Source organism: Anabrus simplex, chromosome 4 (assembly GCF_040414725.1).
Source record: "Anabrus simplex isolate iqAnaSimp1 chromosome 4, ASM4041472v1, whole genome shotgun sequence".
NCBI classification, from domain to species: Eukaryota; Metazoa; Arthropoda; class Insecta; order Orthoptera; family Tettigoniidae; genus Anabrus; species Anabrus simplex.
Window position 1 is genome coordinate 106,641,071 of NC_090268.1, and position 19,403 is coordinate 106,660,473.

At 38.5% G+C, this 19,403-nt stretch overlaps 1 protein-coding gene across 2 annotated transcripts in view; it reads left to right on the top strand.

Annotated features, from left to right (window-relative positions):
- LOC136872449 (synaptic vesicle glycoprotein 2B) overlaps window positions 1-19,403 on the top strand; it is a 57,855-nt gene that overhangs the window by 19,768 nt on the left and 18,684 nt on the right. For both annotated transcript variants that reach the window (XR_010859902.2, XM_067146268.2), the window contains exons 7-11: window positions 2,720-2,901; window positions 7,157-7,322; window positions 14,687-14,801; window positions 17,323-17,482; window positions 19,168-19,295. Coding sequence is in view for 1 of the 2 variants with exons in the window: in XM_067146268.2 (XP_067002369.1) it covers window positions 2,720-2,901; window positions 7,157-7,322; window positions 14,687-14,801; window positions 17,323-17,482; window positions 19,168-19,295 (751 nt within the window). In the remaining variant the exon portion in view is untranslated. The remainder of the gene's footprint in view (window positions 1-2,719; window positions 2,902-7,156; window positions 7,323-14,686; window positions 14,802-17,322; window positions 17,483-19,167; window positions 19,296-19,403) is intronic.

Here is a 19,403-nt window from a genome sequence, read left to right on the forward strand (position 1 = left end):
AAACATTCCAAGTATCTTACGAAAAGAAACTTGCCAAAAATCAAGGATGAAAGGAGTTTCCACCGATATTTCCTCTTCAGTGTTTCCGGTACACCTCGGTCCACTGGCTGGCATAATGACGTCACGCGTTAGGAGGGAGGAACGTGAATTTGATGTCACCACTTCTAAGTTGCTGTTCATATGGGTGTGATGGAGCGTTGTCTAGTTGAAGAAGAGGTTTTCTAGGGAGAGTGTTTGAAGCTAGAAATTTTTCTACATCTGGAACAAACTGTGTAACAAAACAGTCTTTACAGATGTCAGCAGACATCCAGGCAGCTTTTAGATTCGTGTAATGGACTAGAAGAGCATTAACAGAAATATTTTTATAAATACCCTAGGCTTCTTTGCTTTACCAATCATAACCAATTTTCCTTTTGAGTACTCAGTAACATTACTACAGGCAAGAACAGTAAATCTTTCCTTACTACGCTTGTAGCCAGGTGCAGACGTCTCGGCTTGGGCTGCGAGAGTTTTTGATGGCAGCATCTTGAAATTTCGCTTAGTCTCATCACAATTAAAAATCTGTTAACCGGTTAATCCTTCAGCAAGTATTATTACTTGACATTCCTTTTTAAATTTCAAAACCTCATCGGATTTAGCTGACAATTTTTCTCCACAGATATTAAGTTGCCTAATTCCGTATCGTTTTTTCCACCGATGAAGCCACCCAGCACTGGCAGTAAATTTAGGGTCCCCTTTATTAAACCTCCTTCTGGAAATACACCGCCTTTTCTTGCAGAACGGGGCCAGATATTGGCAGGTCCTTTAGTCTCCACCAAAAGTTTAAAATTAAGTCTACCAGTGTCGGATAACACGGAATGTCGGATAAGCGAAGGTCGGTTGAGCGAGACTCTACTGTATATGATATGAAAGTAACAAAGATCGAGTGGCTCAGATGGAAGACCTTTTGTTTTAAGAGTGTTAGTGGTGGTGGTTTTTTGTTTTAAGAACAAGTACAACTAGGTAACCATACTTTCTGAACAAATTAAGTGGAGGCAAAAATTAAAATTAAATACAATCATTTATTAAACAAGAAAATTTTAAAATTAAGTAACAAATAAAACAAAACATAATTTTACTATGCCAAAATGATCACAAACACATCAAATGGGAATTTAAGTTCCCTGAGTGCTAAAATTGAAAAAATCCACAGCCTGTTTCCAGTCGTTTGACCGGGTCAGGAATGGAATGAATGAAGCCTCAACCTAGTGGCGAGGATAGGAATTGTGCCGGCTGCCAAAGCCTGTCACACTTCGCTGAGTACAAGAACATTCAAAATTTATGTGTGCTTGATTAATCCACTCACACATAAAGTGAATAATGAGATCAGCAGTATTCTTATGATAGGCTAGTATGAGTTCAAGTGTCTCCTGCAGGCCGAGGTTCCATCAGGTCAGATAGATCCACACACTCGGTTAGGATGTGGGCCACTGTGAATTCGGCACCTCAAGAACACACAGTATGTGTGTGTGTGTGTGTGGGGGGGGGGGGTATTTCCTCTTTAGGAGGTAAGAGTAATTAATTCATCTTCCATGACCTAACCTCAGCCTACATAAAACTACGGGATCTCTTCGTTGAAGGCCAGAAAGAGAAAGTCGCGTGAAGATAGTTCTAGTGCCAGCATCACACAATTTGGTTGGCAGGTCAGATTATTATCTGAATCTGAACACTTCATTTAAATTTGTAAACAGTGCACGTAATTTAAATTAATAAAAGAAAAGGAGTTCACAGTTCACTAGAAAACAGATACTGTTTTCAGCATTACTGAGATTTTAGAATTTATCTTCAGACATAATTTTCTATTCGCTGATGAGTGTTGTTACATACACATTCAAATGAAAACTATTTTCACATCTATTTATGTCTATTGTTAGAGCCTTTTAAAGTGAGAGAGGGGTTAAAAGTTCAGTTTTCAGGAATTCTGGAAATCGTTTCTACCTCAGTGCATTTCCATTATCCTAAATAACAATAAGAAGTGCTGTGGTCCTACAGGCAGGAATTTACTGTGTTTTGTATTACTTTTGTATTACTTTCCTGTGCTTACTTGTAATATATCCTGTGTATATATCTGTACATATTTTTTCTACTTATACTCCATTGAACTTTCTTTTTACTGTGTTTTGTCTATACTTCTCTACTGTTATGTAAAATGGTATTTCTGTTAATAAAGTATTATTATTTATTTCCACATCATTAAATTACTATAAAAATACATATTTTTCTAATGCTCTTCAGTTATTGTGCTGTTGGTAACAATAAAATTAATTGAGGGAATACTGTAGGTATAAATTTTGCTTCTCTATTAAAACCCGGGATGATTTAAGTGTCCCAATTTTTTTTTTCTGAAAAATTGTGTGAATAATGGGACTGTTTTGGAAAAATTGGGCCATCTGGTCAGCCTATGTATAGGTATAATTACTTTTGCTTTTATTTTTAAATACTTGTATAATTACATTTACTATAAATGAACTCAATCAATAAATTTTGTCATAGTATTGCAACTGACTTTCACTTGGTAGGTCTTATTAATCTACAGTTGCTTGTCAGCCTAACTGTCTATATGTTACCGGTACAAGTTGTTTAGTTAATAGTTACCGTAATCCTAAATTAAATCAAAGAGAAAAGAGGTTATGTGAAAGTAGACCATAAAGTGTGTTTGTATACTTCTTCTCTTTTACAGGTTAAAGTGCTGAGAGGAAATGAATTAAAGGAACATGAAAGCTCTGCAGTTGGTACACAGCTAAAAGTAAACTTATCAGATATGCTAAAAGATGGATGGAATCAAAGCAAAGTTATATTTATGAATCCTCACAGGCCTAAAGCCATTCTTGTAGCCTCAATCCAATTTCTGACACTTTATGGGTAAGGAATTGAAATACTTGCATAACTGAGGAGTGTCTGTTCAAAAGGAGCTATTTCCACTTCCAAAAAATATTCAGTATTTTGTCCATATGCATTACAGAAGTTGAATACTATTGAAAGCCATGAGCAGTTCAGACCAGGGTCTCTCCATTGAAAGCTAGAAAGAGACAGCCACGTGTGCCAGCATCGCACAATTTGACTGCACTTGATTTAAATTTGTAAATAGCACACTAAAAAGTTGTACCAGACCTGATCACAGATATGTTCTATGTGCATTTTATTATCTGTTTCCTGCATTTTCCAACATCTTTCTTATGGTGGGAATAGCACCTTTTGAACAGAGACTCCTCAACAATATTATGATCAATAAAAACAGGAACGCAACAATAGATCAGTGTGGTGGTAGGGGAGAGAGTACCAAAAGAGTGGCTGTGTGGTTTGGGTCTTATAGCTTCCTTGCATTCAGAAAATAGTGGGTTAAACCTCACTATGGGCAGCCCTGAAGATGGTTTTCCGTGGTTTTCCAGTTTCACACTAGGCAAGTGCTGGGGCTGTACTTTAATTAAGGCCACAGTCGCTTTTATCCGATTCCTAGCCCTTTCCTCTCCAGTGTCGCCATAAGACCTATCTGTGTCAGTGCAAAGTAAAGCAAATTATAAAAAGAAGAAGGTAAAAAAGAAAGAAAGAAGAGACAAAGACAAACAAAGAAATACAGAAGGACATGAACGAACACCATGTTTATATGTGTGTATTCGCAGAAGGGCTCTCTCTCCACCATACATACATACATACATACATACATACATACATAACCATTATAGACTGTTATGCCTTTCAGCATTCAGTCTGCAAGCCTCTGTAAACTTACTAAACACCACAACAATTCTCTATTTTTAACTAATTCTGTGGCCTTGTTTAGTTCTATATATCTTATCTTTAAATCAATACAAACTGACCATCATTGTCTTGGTCTACCTCTACTTCTCTTACCGTCCATGACTGAGTCCATTATTCTCCCAGGTGACTTATCCTCATCCATTCATCTCACATGGCACTACCAAAGCTGGTTTATGCATACAGCTTCATCAACTGAGTTCATTCCTAAGTCCTCATTCCAAGTCCCCTCCTATCATTGTTCCCACCTCTTTGTACCAGCGATCATTCTCACTACTTTCATGTCTGTTACTTGCAACTTATGAATAAGATATCGTGAGTCCACCCAGCTTTCACTCCCTAAAGCAAAGTTGATCTGAAAAGAGAACAGTTAAAAATAGTTTCAACTGGGAGCTGACTTCCTTCTTACAGAATACTGCTGATCACATCTGTGAACCCACTGCATTACCTTTGCTGCACCTTGTTACAGTCTCACTTACTATAAAACCATTCTTGGAGAATACACATCCTAAATATGTAAAATAATCTTCTTATTCCAGCTTTGTATTCCCAACCTGGCATTCAATTCCCTTAGGTTTCTTACCTGCTGACATCAATTTAGTCTTCAAAAGGATAATTTTCATATCATACTCACTGAATCTATTTCCAAATTCCAAGATATTAGACTACAGGCATTCAACACAATCTGCCATCAAAGCCAAGTCGTCAGCATAGATCGAACTGCTTACACCTAACTGAATCCCTCCCTGCCATGTAATACCTTTCAATAGATGACCAATGTATACAATGAACAACAAAAGTTGATGACAAAAAGAGATATGTGTTATTTGTCTACAGTACCATATTAGACAAAAAAAATACCAGCTAGAGGATATTCAGGTGATGGGTCTTACGATTGGTACCAGGGGGGACAATCCCCAGAAAGCTGATGGAAACCACAAGAGTCTAGGAGATCAGCACTGATGAACTCATTGACTGGGGGACAAAAGCTCTCTGTGGTGGGGGGTGGGGGGCAGGTTCTATCCTCATTTTGAGACATCATCTATACTCATCGGAATAAGATGAACTGTCCTCAAGTCTGAATCATATTTTTATTTTAGGTTTTGTAGGAATTATTTCTCATGTTGTTCTATAACTTCTTAAATGTTTAAAATACTTTTCTAGCTTTTAAATTCACAAATTATTTTTATAATTGTTTAAATTTGTAGACCTAACTTCACAATCATTTTTAATTTTTTGTGTTCTTTACTATTTTAAAAATATCAATATTCACCTTATTGCAGCTTACAAATCTCATATTTTGTTCTGTATTGGCTCAACAAAACTAAGGTTATGTTACAAAAAGATTCCCACTTTCCAATACTTGAACGTTTTAGCTCATCATCATAATCACCATATATACTTTAATTGTCCTGTCAATTTTTGTTAAATCTTTTAGCTGAAGATGTTCCATAATGGGAACAAAACATGTTCTATTTATTATCACATTTAGAGATTAAGCTGGATTATGTCATGTAAACAATAAACTAGCTATAAGAAATTGTACAAGTATTGGAAGGTGGGAATCTCCTTGTAACATAACCTTAGTTTTCACTGTATTGTGTACGGTATTCTTTGTCTTTGGACAACCTCTAGGTGGAGGAAGAATTTATGATTTTAAGAAAATCTCTACAATAGCACCCCTCTCAATGAGTATCTAACTCATGTCGGTAGACTGTCAGAAATAAAACTTAAAATTAAAAAGTATCCAGAGAACTGTGCTTCTCTGTAGCATTTGTTATAAGTATGTCAGTTAACGTGTCTTAATATAATATAGTTCTGTGCACTGCCTGGATACTTTTTTGAATTTTAACTTTCAGGATTTAAATTACCTATTAATTAACTGTGAAGTTAGTCTTTTTAGATTGCTTTAATGTGACATTGATTGATATTTTACAAACATATTTTTTGCATTTTGTTTTACTTTAAACTGACACAGATGAGTCTTATGACAATGATGGATAGGAATGGAAGTGACTGTGGCCTGAATTAATGTACAGTCCCAGCATTTGTCTGATGTGAAAATAGGAAACCACGTAAAACCACCTTTAGAGCTGCTGAATGGGGTTTGAACCCACCATCTCCGTATGTAAGCTGACTACTAGCAAACCCAAATTCAATACTAATCTCGGTCATTTTGGACATTTCCTTTCTCATCCCTTCTGACCCGCATGCCAATGAAGGGTGAACTTGGACTTAAAAGGTGTCCAGAGGGTCACAGTTCATCTCAGTGACACCAAACAGTATGAATTTGACACTAATATTGGCAATTAAGTTGGTCCGTTATTGGACATTATAAATTTTCCAGCTAACTCATTCCTGGTTGCGAGCGTTTTTCCCCAGTGTGCTAAGTTGGGCTCATCAGTTGGCAAATTGCATACCTACCGAGACACATGGCTAATGCATACCGTTGAGGTCACAACATAAACTACTTGGAGCCACCGGCAGCGCCAATCCACTATGAGAGACTTTGTCTCATTATCAAAAATTGAAGCCTGCCTGGCGATCAGATTATATAGATGTAGATTCCCATAGGGAACATGAAATATTTGTCCCGAATGAGTAAATTTATAATACCAATATAGTTGGTCCGTTATTGGACATTATACATTTTCCAGGTAACTCATTCCTGGTTGTCAGTGTCCAATAACGGACCAACTATATTGGTATTATAAATTTACTAATTCGGGACACTTATTTCAGGTTCCCTATGGGAATCTACATCTATATCAACTAATATTGGCCATTTTCAATGATTTTTACATGTCACTCCTTCCCAACTCCCAATAGTAGGGGTATTACAGGTGTCTTACCTCCACAGTATTTGGCTCCACAGAGTAAGTCATATCAGTACCAAGTTTAGTTGAAATTGCAGGTTTGGCTGTGGTAGCCGTCATTTTAAATCCTTTAGCTTTGATATCTTTATGTAAAGATATTGCCCCTTAACTGTTTGCAACCAGCTAAGTATAGGATGCATTGCAGGCTAGGTTAAGCCTTTGCCTGCAATTATTGGAGTGATCATTTAATGATTTGATTTTATGATTACTCAAAGTTGATTGAATTTAGAGATCTATCAGTGCTTGATGATTTACTGGGAGGTAATTGCGGAGAGAGTAAAACAAAAATGAAACAAATTGTTCCAGTAGAATGGACTGGAAAAAACTGTTTTTAGGACTCTTAATATATTTAAAAAAGAACCAACTGTGCCATCTGGAAGTAATAGTGAACATTTAATTAAGACTTGTATTCATTTTAAATTTGTTAATATGTTCGTTCACTATTCAGTAAACTGGCTTATGGGTCATTCTGTATTCTTTTACAGAATGAACACTCTGCGACTGTGGCTGCCTCAGTTGTTTGCTTCAATAGAAGAGTATAATCATCACCACCTCACAACCAATGGCAGTTTGAGCAGTGCTTCATTGTGTGAAATAATAGCCTTCACATCTGGGAATAATATTACAAAAGTACAAAATCACTGCAGTGTGGTAAGAAAATATATTTTTGAAATATACTATATTGTAAGGTGACAGGGGTGATAAATCTTCTTCTTTATTCGTGTCAGAAGTATCAACTTTACTTACAGATATTTAACAAAAAGCAACAAGATATCTACATTCCTACTATACAAATATACAAGTCTATTATACAATCACAGATAGAGCAACAATATTCGAGAGCTAGATGATACTTGCCCAGTATTGGGCGACGTCAATAGCGTTGGGGGAGGCTGCAATCAAGTCTTTCATAGTGCACATTGAAGGACATAAAACACACTGACATAGATATTGGATCGTCTGCTGCTCTCCGCAGTCACAAAGTGATGAATCACTTGAGAAGCCCCACTTCCGCAAATTTACTTTTGTTCTGCCGACTTCTGTACAGCGTCTGTTAAGGGCTTTCCATACTGTCCACTTCTCCTGGTGTCCACATGGAAGACTTTCCTTCAGCTCTATCCAGTTGGAAAGGTGGTGGATTCTTTCTTTCCACATTGTGACACTAGCATTCTCTGCTTTCCCCTCAAGGTTAACTGATGTGCGGAGAAAACTTTTTCTAGATTTTAGCATCTGTGTGGCTGGGTGGTATCCATAGAGAGGGTGTGTTTCTGAAGAAGATGACTGGAGCCTTTCTTTGTTAGCTGCTACCTCCCTACGAATCTCACCGGGAGCGATACCAGCTGAAAGTTGGACCTTCTCAATGGGTGTAGGTTTCAAATATCCAGTAATGATCCTGATAAATAAAAACATAATTGGTAGTGTTTTACTTCTATGACTAAGATATATTAGCTGTTAGTACTTGTACACTAACAGACACACAAGACCCAGAGTTTGCACTCTCTCTACTCACACTAAACTCACAAGAAAACTCTTTCAACTGTAAGTCTCCGATCTGATTGAGATTTGGTACAACTACTTCAGTAGGAATGCCTTCTTCAGTCTTATGAAAATTAGATGCCCAGTTGTATGTATAGCACCTATTTTGGAGTGTCAAAGTTTGCTCATTTAAACACTGCATAGTCAGGAGTGAGTAAAAAAAACAAGTATAATTTAATTTTGATAAATTGTATATTGTTTGAGAAGGTCCCTAAGTAATTGGGAGCTGTTTAGCTGAGGTGGTAAAATCATGCTCAGGTCACCTGGAAGGACGCAGGTTTGATACTTCTTAAAGAACTTGAAATTAAAAAAAAAGATTTCTGCTTTTGGAATGGTGAATGGCCACAAGGTTCATTCAGCCTATATCAGAAAAGAGTACTAGGCTAGTTTAACAGGTTAATTCCTAGGGGCAAAGGTGGCCAAGTATAGAACTAACCATGCTGTCCCACTTAGGGCTGAGGTTATGAACAGCGGAAGGTTTTACTTTCCACTCCTCCAGAAACCTTCATGGCCTCTACAGCGATAGCTTAGCTTTGCTTTCCTTTGCTTTATGTAAGCAATTACTGAATAATAGGCTGTGATGTAACAATGATAACCAGTCAATACTTCATTATTTATGCTGCTGACCTTTAAAATTGCAACATGAAAGACAAGAGGAAATAAAGCCATGTTTGTTGTATGGAGGTCTTAACACATTGCTGACCAGATGCTCCTCACACCGTTTATCCCCTGTGGCCGACCATTTCCAGAGCATAGAATGAAATGAGCCTGGCTTCACTAACCTTGTACTGATTGTGATAACATTTGCTGGAAACCTTCTGAAGGAGTCCTAATTATGTTTTCTGGCATGATAAAGTTGTGTAGCAATGACTTTGGTGGAGGGGCATACGGCAACTTATACAGATTTTATGTTGTTTCGAAGAGTGTATATCTTCACCGTCACTACTTTCACTTTCATCAGAAGAGCTTTCAATATCAAACTCATGTTCTTCAATGTTATTTGGGCATTCCGAATAACTATCCGTATACAATTCATTAAATATTTCATCCTGATCTAAACATGCGGACAGTCTGGTAAGCGCCATCTCACCCAACCACATGGTTCTTTGGACGACTTAAACATGAGGTCAGAAACTAAGAAATTGAAGCACAAAACAAAAGGACAAAAAGTAAAGGTAGCATGGAATTAACCTGGGAGGAGTCCTTGTGGCTCCGGGCAAATGGGAGTGAAATGCGTCGTTGCCGGGTATCTGCAACATAAAATATTGGATTCAGCAAGAGAATCCAACTAGCCTCTTTCACTCCAACTCCAGCACGTAACCTACAAGAGGTGTCCCTGTTAAGCTGAGCAACCCAGTGGAAGGTTGGGTAACCAATCCCAGCGGGAAACTGGGTCAGTGAACCGATCAGTGCTGGGGGCTTCAAGGCTTACAACCTTGATAGTCAACAACTCGTCACTTTCGGGTGACCAACTATACACACTTGTGTGATAGACTGTATCAAACATGAAGTACGAAAACAATAATGATAAATCCCCAGGTGGTAACCAATCCACCCCCGTTCATGACGGGGCATATAGGTCATCGGATTCTGGGGGACCTATGCCTTCATGTGACCCAGTCAGAACTAAAAGAAAAAGGAACATCACATACCTAGCTACGATCAATATTAACTCGCTGATCAAGACCGGGAAACTTAAACATACCCTTGAAATCCTGAAAGACAAGAACATCAGCATTGCAGCCTTACAAGAGACACAGTTCCCAAATGAAGATGCCATGGAGTCTCAAGAATATAGAATATATAAGGGAAAGCCTGGTAAGAGAGTCATGATGAATGTACCCTTCCTGGGGACAGGGTTCGCAGTACACCACAAACTAGTTGCTAACATACTTGGCTTCTCTTCGCCCAATGATAGAACTTCAGTAATATCCTTCAGGTCTAGCAATAGGGGATACTCTTTGGTTAACTTCCATGCTCCTACCAATGACTCTAACAAGAAAAACCCAGAGACTACAGATAAGTATTGGGACACCCTTGAGGAAACCCTAGACCACATCCCACATCATCATACGACAATACTGCTGGGAGATTTCAACGCTCAGATTGGGAGAGAACAGAAATACCGGAAGATTGTAGGAAGATACCCCGCCCATAAGAGAACCAACAAGAATGGGGAACGGCTAATCAGTCTGTGCACCAAGTATGGATTACTCTTGAAGTCTACGGCTTTTAAACGCCTACCTAGGAAGGCCATGACGTGGCGCAGCCCAAACAGCATGATGGGCGAGTTCCAAATTGACCACGTAGCAATAGATAAGAAGCACCACTGCGACATTATGAACGTGAAGGTTTTACGAGGAGCTAACATAGACTCCGATCATTACCTGTCCATGGTTAAGATGAATCTGAAACCACTGTATAAGACCAAGGCTATGCTTATGAAGAAAAAGAAGATTCCTAGGTTTGATATCACCAAACTTAAAGAAGACAATGCAAGTTACCAAGAGAGTCTGAACCAACACATCAATAGGATTAACACCACTACAAATTGGGACCCACTTCGGGATGCTATAACAGACGCGGCTCAGAAGACAATCCCCAACAGACCTAAAGGAAACAAGCACCCATGGTGGTCAAACGAATGCGATGAGGCTATAGAATCCAGGCGACTAGCATGGCTCAAATGGAACCATCATAAAAGCGAAACCAACCTACAAGCCTTAATTACACAAAGAAAGAACACCTCCAGCATCATAAGAGGGGCGAAAAGAAAATACAACAAAGAACTGATTAAGCAAGCCGAGGAGGATTTTGGAAAAAACAACTCCAGAGACTTATACAAAGGTCTAAAACAACAGACGACCCAGTTCACACCCCAAACTTTACACTTCCAGAGAACAGACGGATCATTGTGCCTCAATGATGATGACTGCATCAAGACCCTAGCTGATTATTTCCAAGGACTTTTGAATGCTGAAGAACCTGCGCAGCGCCTCCCAGTTAGAGAACCAGCTAACCCGGACACCAAAGACATCCCTCCTCCCACCTACGAAAAAGTAAGAGAGACCATTCAACTTCTCAAGAACAACAAAGCTCCTGGAGAAGACGGAATAGTGGCAGAAATGTTGAAACAAGCTGGTGAGCAAACATTCAGGCACATACACAAAGTAATCCTGGACGTATGGGCTAAGGAAAGGCTCCCAGATGATTGGACATCAGCTGTTATCCATCCAATCCACAGGAAGGGAAGCAAAACAGATCCCAGCAACTATAGAGGAATATCACTCCTTTCAGTATCGTATAAAGTCTTTTCCAAGATTCTGGAACAACACATAACAAGACAACTGGATAAAGAATTAGGAGAATATCAAGCAGGGTTCAGAACTGCAAGGTCTTGTGCTGAACAGATACAAAATCTGAAGACCATCCTTCAATATAGCAAGAAAAGATGCCGACAGTGGGTAGCTATCTTTGTCGACTTCCAGAAGGCATACGACTCCGTGGATAGGATCACACTCTTCAACACCTTAAGAGAACTGGGACTAAACGAAAAAATTAATAGGTTGGTGCAAGCCACCCTGCACAACACCACTTCCAAAGTTAAGTTTAGAGGTCAATTATCAGAGAGCTTCACAATCAAAACAGGGGTGAGGCAAGGAGATGGTATCTCATGCATATTATTTAACTGTGTCCTGGAAAAGATCATAAGAGAATGGACCAGGTCATTACCTGAGAACACCGGATTAAGAATGGGGTTTAAATCAGACAACCTGAGGATTCCATGCCTGGCCTTTGCTGATGACCTTACTTTATTAGCAAACGACATGCATGAGGCCACTATGCAGCTTCAAACACTGCACTCTATTGCAGCTAAAGCGGGCCTCATGATCAACATTGGAAAGACCGAGTTTATGACCAACATCAAAGATGCCCCTACAACAATGGGAGTCAGTGATACAAAACACATCAAGAGAGCTAAAAATGTGAAGTACCTCGGAGAGTGGGTATCGGAGGACCTAAGTGAAACGATGGCTCTTGAACAAAGGAGAATCAAATTAGACAAGGCCTACCATGCCTGCAGAAAACTGTATGCCTCAAAGCATTTATCAAAGAATGTAAAACTGAGACACTATAATGCAGTAGTCAGACCATCAGTCCTCTATGCAGCAGAATGCCTATCCCTAACTAAAAAAACCCCACTGAGAGCCCTGGAAGTGCAAGAACGGAAATTCCTGAGAAGAATAATAGGGCCAAGGATCCTACCAGATGGAAGGCGATGGTACAAACCCAACAATGAGCTCTACCAGCATCAAGAAAACCTCCTAGATGCCATCAGGAGAAAACGTCTGACTTTCTATGGACACCTATACAGAATGGATCCTAATAGATTATCCCATAAGATCTTCAAGGTTGCTAACAAAGGCAAAGCTACTGGATTCCCCTGGACCATACAAGTGGACAAAGATCTTGCAGAGCTTAATATTAATCAAGCCGCCATTACTGACAGAAATGCATACCGTTTAATGGTCAAAACTAAACCTTTCCTAACATCCCTTACATCAGCTAGCCACAAAGGAGCCGGGAATTGGTCAGAGGAGCGCAGGAAAGAATTCAGCGAGAAAATGAAGGAATACTGGGCCAACAGGAAGGCTCAAGAGGCCACTAAGAACACAATCCAGTATGCTAAAAGGGGCAGACGAAGACAAAAACACAGCTAGAACACAAGCACCGTGGTCCACAGATGGCCTAAACGCAAAGAGAGAAAACGTTCAATAACGAGATTCTATCAACCTTGACCACCAGCTAGTTACAGATGTTCCCAGAGATGTCACCGATTGTGCAAGTCTCGCGAACATGAGTTAACTTGGGACCCGTCCACAACATTCAGCCAGTCAAACACGAGTAGACTAGGATCCCTGCCGGGCTGAGTGGCTCAGATGGTTGAGGCGCTGGCCTTCTGACCCCAACTTGGCAGGTTTGATTCTGGCTCAGTCCGGTGGTATTTGAAGGTGCTCAAATACGTCAGCCTCATGTCAGTAGATTTACTGGCACGTAAAAGAACTCCTGCGGGACAAAATTCTGGCACCTCGGCAGCTCCGAAAACCGTAAGAGAGTAGTTAGTGGGACGTAAAGCAAATAACATTATTAGGATCCCGTCCGCAGTGTGTTATGGTACAAGAGGGAAGTAAATACACTTGGACCATTGACCTGATGTTTGGCCCTTAAAACAACAACAACAACATCAATCATCATCATCATCATCATACTTTCAGCTCATTTTGATGTACAGATTGTACAAAAATCATTATCTTCTAGAGAAATTTTGGGAAACCCTAACTGCTCCTCACGGCGCAACAAAAAAAGGGAGAGAAGTACAATGGGTGTCCGGTGTTGAGTGGAGAGGCCGCGCATTTTAACACACTGCGGGTATGGAGCCAAGCTCCTGAACTTGAGAGACAAGTGAGTTTGAACCCAACCATTGGCTGTCCAGTTTTCTGTAGTTCCCATTTTTACTTCCAGTCAAATGCTGGGACAGTTCCTACTCATAAACCACAGCCAATTCCTTTCACCTCCTTACCCAGTTTCATTCACCATCGTTTATTTTGTCTTCATTAGCTCCTTAACTGAGCTTGGCATCAGGAAGGGCATCCAGCTGTAAAAGCATGTCATGTAATTTCATCTGACATCATTCTTGACCCTGTATCAGGAAAGAGACTAAGGGTAGATATACTACATACGATGTGTTCCTGATATGTGACGGTTCATATGGTTTTGACTCGTTGCCGAAATTCATTAGTTACAACTGTGTTTGATCTGTGATATGTTAGTTGCTGTAAGATTATGGATTAAATATTTTTCATAGACAACAAATCTGGAGGGTACACAGGCCTAGAAGAAGTGGAATATTGTTACTAAATATGAAGATAATTTATATTCATCCAAAACTAATACAATAGGTTTATTGCAATCAAAAGTGATATCCATTTCATTTCATAATTCTTTGTATCCCTACTGATTAGCACATAAGTAAGTGGCTTGTTTTAACAATTTTTTAAGCTTTTGATGTTATACTAGATGTTCTTCACTACTTTGTGTGTTTTCCACTGTTACTTTCAAAATTTGCACCCTTGTTCTCCATTCTTCTTTCTTTTAATTACTGTATTGGATTTTAATGATCAAGGAAAAGGATCAGATTTGAGGGTATAAACCTCATTTTTAGAATGAATACGATTCATGAATGTATTTCCTTAAAGTAAAGAAACTTCTATTTGTATGTTCTGATAGATTTCTTTTATAGCATAAACACTTTTGCTATGAGCACATAATTACAGTAATTCAAAACATATCAATATTCTAATTGAAAATGGTGAATCAACAGTTGGCTATTGCTATAGATTGTGGAGAAGTTTAGAACCTTATTTTGTAAACTGTGATATTCTAATCAGATTCATCTGTATTTCTTCTTCTTTACACAGGCCATGTTGGAAGATCAAGTGTACCTTAATGCCATGATAGTCGGAGCAACAACAGGTGTTGCTTTCCTTCTGGCCTGTTACTTCGTTAATGTCATTCGTAAGAAGCTCCTTATGGGTGAGTTGTCATGTATTCTATGAGTAAACTTAATACTGAAATTTTATTTAGTAGCATTACAGCTACCAACCCAACCCAACCCAACCCAACCCAACCCAACCCAACCCAACCCAACCCAACCCAACCCACACCACAGAACACCACACCACATGCTCAGTGTTGTAAAATAACTTTGCAAAGAACATGTTATATTATTATATACCTTTATATTATTTATAAGAAGGAACTGAAACTTTGCTTATGTTTTCTATGAAACAGTGATGTCTCAGTAAAACTAAAAACTTTAGGATGATGATGATAATAATAATAATAATAATAATAATAATAATAATAATAATAATAATAATAATAATAAATACAAATACTGAATTTTACAGTGGTCGTACCCATCGTTCACTGGTTTATTAGCTTCCTCAGGAGATCAGTGGTGGTGTCCGACACATGATCACGGGTTCAATTCCAACCAAGAGAACCTGAAAGACTGCATTCCATTTTAGCAGATCTACCTATAAAGAAAACTATATTACTCCTATAAAGAAAACTGTATTACTCATATAGCCCTGCAGTGTCTTCCTACAAGGATGTAGAAGTAAACGGAAGTGAAATACCAGCACTCTGTTATCTATATGAAGTATGAGATGAGGAAGTATGTACGATGAGTAACGCATGGTTGACAGTTAGCAGTGGCAATCCGACGGACCGAAGCCCAGCACACCTCTCTCCCCGGTCCCCCCTCCTATCCGATATACAGCAGCAAGCCGCCCGGGACGAGTAGAGGGGAAAGGGACGAGTGTCTGGGCTGTGATTTCAGTTTCCGATGCCTAGCTCTCAGAAATACGTGTGACTTTTTTTCCTCACTGCTTTCAAGTTTTGTAAATGGAACAAATGTGTCAGATGCTTACATTATAATGTGCTTTATACTTCCATCATTCTCAATTGAGGTTTGGGCTTCACCGATAGCCTTGGTAGCCCTCAGTATACGCCACATGTTATGTCTTTTCCTTTCCACTACTATTGATTTAGAATACATGTTTTTGTGATTTTTTTAATGCTAGTCTGTATATTCTTTACAGGAATATTTCTCTTTTTTGAATAAATCCACCTTGTTCCAGATCTCCCTCTCACTGTCTTTTCCTCACACTTCATCTCCGTATATTAAGAAGAAAAAAAAATGGTGAGTCTCGCAAGAATTGCCATCCTTCCTGCATGTTGGTAAATGAGGGCATGGTCTCCAGCACACCATTTCTGTATGCTCATAGAAAACCCATTAACACTGATGGGGATACAGAAAGGAAAACAATCAACTTACTCCATTACAGAAAGTGTTGAAAATGTTCTCCCTCAGCCTGTAGGCAAGTGCTGTAGTGTGTGATGATATTGTATTTTGGTTTACTGTCTTTTCTTTTCTTGTCCATCCTCTTTACATGTCCAAACCATCTTAGTTTAATCCTATCACTTTTCTTAGATTTTTTATTCTAAATTTCTTTCTAACATCCTTGTTTTTCACTCTGTCTTTCCTATTATATTTCTTAGGTATATCATTTCACTGGCTTGAATTCTACTCTCCTCCAAACTTATTATCAAGGTCTCAGCCGTGTAAGTCAATATGGGTGCATTGTACATGATCTCTTTACACTTCCTTTTCCACACAAGGATTTTTACACTCTGGTAGAATGCATTGCCCTGTAGCACCCTCTTTCTAATCTCCATGTACAGCCTTGTATTCTGCATTAATTCACTCCCTTAATATTTGAAACCGTCCATGATTTCAAGGCTTTTACCACCGAGCTGCCAATCTTGGAAGACCGGTTCAATTTTCCGTACTTTAAGATTGGTTAAAAAGGTACACACAGTTCGGCTCCATTGGGGATGTGCCTGAAAACAGCTGCACCACCTCGGGGCGAGGACACAAATTTACTTTACCACCAATTTTCACAATGTCTTTCCCTTGTCTTTCTCCTCTTAATATCACCATGGTTTTGCTTCTCTCTGCACTGATTTTCGTACCATACTTTTCATTTTGTCATTCGGTGCATCAAGTTGTTCTTGTACTTCTTTGCTGTTCATTCTCCAGACCACAATATTGTCTGCAAATAGCAATAACTTCATCTCCCTATTTATATATGCTTCCATTGTCTCCTTAACAATTTTGTCCGCAACCATTAGAAACAAAAGAGATGACAGCACACTCCCCTGTTTTCATCCAGTTTCATTTTTAAACCATTCCTTCTTTCCAACCAGAGTCTGTACTCTGTTGGCGCAGTTATTGTACATTGCTTGCTCCATTTGTACATTTTGTGTACCCAGTCTCTTTTTGATCATAGTTTCAAAAACCTTCTCCTTATCTTTCTATCTTTCTATAAATGGCTTTCTTAAATTGTGTTTTCCTTTCCATTACTATTGATTTAGAATACATATTTTGTGATTTTTTTAATGCTAGCTTGTATATTCTTTACAGGAATATTATTTTGAACTCATTATTATTTGACTGAGTTGATCAGCTTCTCATTCTCTCTTTCAGTGATTGGATTTATTATCAGTGGAGCCTGTGGGATTGCTATCTTCTGGTCACGAGATGACGTGACAACATTGTCCCTGTCCTCTGTTTATGTATCCCTGCTCAATGTTTGTCATACAATTTGCATAGCTGTAGTGGTGGAACTCTTTCCTACTGGTGTAAGGTGAGACTATACGTTTTTATATTACATATAAAAGCTAAATTTGAAAGAATACTCCATATTTTATTTTTATGACATTTAAAAAAAATGATATTAACAATTCAGAAAGATGATGCTTCTTGTTCTTCTTCCCTGACCATGCTTAGAAACTTCATTTCCATTTCACCATGTTGAAGCCTATCTTGTCTGTATCTTTGGATTAACTTAGTATCTCCTCATTCTACAGCAAACCCCTCACACTCTGGTGAAATATTCTTGCTAGTTGTATCCTATTGTTCATCTCTTGTATTATAGTCCCAACTACAAATCCAGGTTCCTTAAAGGTGTCTTTATCTTGTTATGCCTTGCCCAGTCCTATGTCCCTTTGTACCTACCATTGCCATACTCTTGTCCTTGCCTATTTTCACTACTACCATTCCACTGTCCTGTGTATATACAGCAAGATGGACAGACAACAAATTGTGCAAATCTGCAGTGTTTCTTTTGCGATTGTTGTTTCACTTTTATTGACCTATATTTTTTGTCATTACTTTGAATCATGTACAGATTGTAGATATGTCACCCTTCTTTTACTGTTCTTGATACCATTCGCCTTCAGAATTCTAAAGAGTTCAGATTAGTCTTCTTCTTGTTCTGCTTTTTCTTCTTTTCTTCTTCTGCTGTCAACTCACACAGAAGGTTGACAAATATCATGGAGGAATTTTTCGTATTTATCTATCTACAGTACATTAAGATCAATCTACATTATTCAGTGTTTTTACCAGATCCACCTAGGTGTAAAGGCCATGCATATGGGCTTGCTTTAATCCTCCAAGTCAGTATTACAGTACTTCATTTCTTTAGAAGCTAAACTGATCTATCTTGGCTGCAATGACTCTCCATTCTTTTGTAAATGATTTGTGTTAACATTTTACATGCTTGAGATTCTAAACTAATGGTGCAGGTCTTCTTGAATGCTTGTCAACACCTGCTTTCTTAAATATATCTCAATGTCAGTAAGTCTGATGAAATAGCATTAATTTCAGGTGTTTTTTTATATTCCTTTTTAAGATCCGTCAATGTTCTATTAAATAATGCTCTTTTTCCTGGTTTTCAGTGAATTAGGACAGAGAGGGGGTACATTTGAACATGGGGTATTTTGAACTATTTGAATGTCCCACCAGGAAATTTTAAATACTTTTTTTCTCCGGATTGTGGTTTAGGAGAAGCATGTCTGCCTCTTACTCAGAGGTCCCAGGTTTGATTCATGGCCAGATCAGAGATTTTTACATGGATCTGAGTACTGATTCGACGTCCACTCAGCCTACGTGATTACAGTTGAGGAGCTACGTGATGGTGAGGTAGTGGCTGTGGTCTAGATAGCCAAGAATAATGGTCGAAAGGATTCATCGCTCCGACCATGTGGCACCACATAATCTGCAGACAGTCAGATTGAGCAGCGGTTGCTTGGCAGGAAGTTTTGTACATCATACAGGCTGATACATATGTAAATAACTGTCAGCTAACAACCATAATGTGAGCTCTATCGCTTTCCAATATTGTATATTTTTTTCTCTCCCTGATTTGATCATTGAAAAACAATCATTTTCTGTATGCATTAAACAATAAAAAGTTGTTTAAATGTACCTTCTCCCCTCCTGATAGTTCTCATTGTCAGATTTACTAATAAAGTACTATTATCATTTCAGGAATATGGCTGTAAGTTTGACACTGATGAGTGGTCAATTGGGAAGCATTGTGGGAAATGTTACCTTCCCTATTTTATTGGATCTGAACTGTGTAGTACCATTCTTTTTTATTGGTGCTATTGTATTAGGTTGGTATCAAATACTGTTATCTCTTGCAAAATTTATTAAAGTTGTTCTAAGAATGATGTTTCTTTTCTTCCATGACTTTCCATTAATTATGACTGTAAATTTGCAAA